The sequence below is a fragment of the Salvelinus fontinalis genome, unplaced genomic scaffold (genome assembly GCF_029448725.1).
Source record: "Salvelinus fontinalis isolate EN_2023a unplaced genomic scaffold, ASM2944872v1 scaffold_0127, whole genome shotgun sequence".
Lineage (NCBI taxonomy): Eukaryota > Metazoa > Chordata > Actinopteri > Salmoniformes > Salmonidae > Salvelinus > Salvelinus fontinalis.
This window is the reverse complement of record NW_026600336.1, coordinates 49,809-52,389: the sequence shown is the minus strand read 5'-3', so window position 1 is coordinate 52,389 and position 2,581 is coordinate 49,809. Positions and strand designations below refer to the sequence as shown.

At 40.7% G+C, this 2,581-nt stretch overlaps 1 protein-coding gene across 1 annotated transcript; it reads left to right on the top strand.

Annotated features, from left to right (window-relative positions):
* Positions 1-245: 245 nt before the first annotated feature.
* Positions 246-1,755, top strand: LOC129843381 (uncharacterized). Its single transcript, XM_055912088.1, has 5 exons — positions 246-261; positions 446-498; positions 626-914; positions 1,016-1,120; positions 1,239-1,755. Exons 1-5 carry the CDS (start codon positions 246-248, stop codon positions 1,622-1,624), a joined length of 849 nt encoding a protein of 282 aa, XP_055768063.1. The 3' UTR covers positions 1,625-1,755.
* Positions 1,756-2,581: the final 826 nt, after the last annotated feature.

The following is a 2,581-nucleotide window of genomic DNA, read 5'->3' as shown; positions in this document are numbered from 1 at the left end:
CCCCCAATACCCTATGTTTGAACCAAATGGCTGGTGTTTGAACCACATGCCTTAGGCTTCAAAGATAACTTTGAGGCGGTTTTAGCGCGAAAAAATACGACACCACTAGAGTCCGACGGCTACAAAAGCTAAGCAAAACAGGTCCCCTGTTAGCTTCGTTTTAGCGCATTTACCCTACAGCATTCCCCCAGGAATAGTTATCGAACGGACCCCGTTAAAAAAGATCATCTGGGAAAAACCTACTCATGGATATTTCTCAAGGTTAGTTCTTGAAATAAATATTTACATATGCTATATATTAGATTTGTTTGTTCTTGGGAATTGTTTGAAAACGTTGTATGTTATAGAAATATTAAACAGGCCTTAGGGCCTGGATTCTTAACGTATAAAATGTCAATATTAGCTAAAATGATTAGAGCTTTAATATTATCTAATGTTTTTTTAGATTCTCAAACCTTCACTCAGATTCTCCGAGATATAACTGAACTCGAACCGGCCGTAGGGTCTCCGGAACAAATTGCTCACATCCCAACGCCGACCCTGAATTGTAGTAAGTAAGATCCAAGAATTCCGTAAGAATATTTATACCTTAAAAACAAAAAGTGTCGGCATCTTATATTAAAAGTTATTTTATGTGTTTACAGCGGAAATACATCCTAGAACGGGTGCCATAGGGAGTCTACACGGTTTCTGTGAAGGATATGCCTACGAGACAATTGTGCCCTACTCCCAGGATGTATTTACACACAAGCCGCAAACAGAGACTTTAAACGGCCTGTCAACTCCCCTGACCCAGGACCGTTGGACGCCCCCTATTAAACACCAACGGACAATCAGGGCCCAGATCCACAGGTCCGCTTCACCCGAACAATACTACTGGGAGGGTATTCACGAGACAGCGTTACAAGGACAAGGTATGAGTCAATTATCATTTATATATATATATTTTATTTTTATGCCTGAATATGTTTAAACATGGACTAATGGTGTTTTTTTTTTTTTTTTTTACTTTCAGGCTCACAAGCTACAGACCAGGCAGATGCTATAATTAGGGTTGCCCAAAGACATGTTCCCGAGTTCTCAGAGCTTCTTCAGAACAGCCCTCTTCAAAAAAGCCGAGGTATTTAATTAATGTATTGTTAATATATAGGCTTATATCTGAAATGTATTTTACATTTTTATCAAACATATTTTAGGGTTAATAACCTATTTTTCTGTATGTATTATTTTTAATGCAGACTCCTCGCCGGCTTATAAAGACATCCAAGAAGCTACACATCTAGATCCCGAGGAGGCGCCAAAGACCCCAGTCACCAGAACAGCGAAGCCTGATGATTTCAAAGTTTTAAATGACATTTCTGAGGTAGACGATTTGATGTTCTGTGAAGTGGCCAACCTTATTGAAGCGGCCAATTCTGGTGGGGCAACAGCCTCTTGTGAAATAGACCAAGCCGTGCTTTTCAAGGCTTTTACACAGGGTTTAAAATCACGAAAGGCTTTACTTCAACGTCGTATGGGTATTCTATTCGAACATCAATACAATCAGGATGTGTCATTCTGGCGTAGAGAGCTTCCCCGCATGTTAAACAACAGTAGGGTTAAAACAAGCAAATACCTCCGTTAAAAAACACATATGTAAAAAAACACAAGCACACACATCCTTAAGTAGAGAAATGGCGCCCCCTATAGACCTAAGCGAGACAATTGAAACCCTCTTAGCGGAAATCCCTACAGAGCTCCAAGATATAATTAACCATATGAACGATTCTGGGCTAATTGACATAGGGGCTATAGATGAAAACCTATTATCCCAGATTCCCTCCGAACTCATTGAAATTATTACACGTATGAATGAGTCAGGGTCTGCAGATGAAAACAGGTTATCACAGATACCCGAATCAATCATATCTTTAATTACCCAGATGAACGAGAGCCCTAGGTTTAATTCTGCACGCCCTACACCTCTAAGCCATCCTTTAACACCCATGTTCGAAGAGGAAACCCAATACGATGTTTTTGAACAGCTGAACAAATGTCTATCAAATCTGGAGCGGGAAGGTCTTGATCACAATGTACAGAACGAGAGCCCTAGGTTTAATTCTGCACCACCTACACCTCTAAGCCAGCCTTTAACACCCATGTCTGAAGAGTCTGAAACCCAATACGATGTTTTTGAACAGTTGGACAATTGTCTAGCAAATCAGGATGGGGATGGTCTTGATCGCAGTGAACATGTTTTGTATCGAAATAAATTCCACAATATTGAGGTTCGACAGTTTTTCAATTGCGCATGGGGGGGTCAGATTCGGGAATATGCTGTGTTTTACGTAATGCTTATGGACACTTTGAATGAACTGGTAGATAGAGTTAGAGCTTATAGCCAACCAAGGGATACCTTACAGTTGGACATTTTTGGAGACAGTCTGCAGAGCCGTGTGTCGCTTATTTTAAATAGGGGTGAAGCAGATCTTGAACAATTTGTTAACCTGCTAGAACGCCTTGTTCAGTCAAATTTAAACGTGCTAGCAGATAGGACCCTCGAACTTGTAGTACAATTAGTCCGGCCACCACAAGGGGGCGG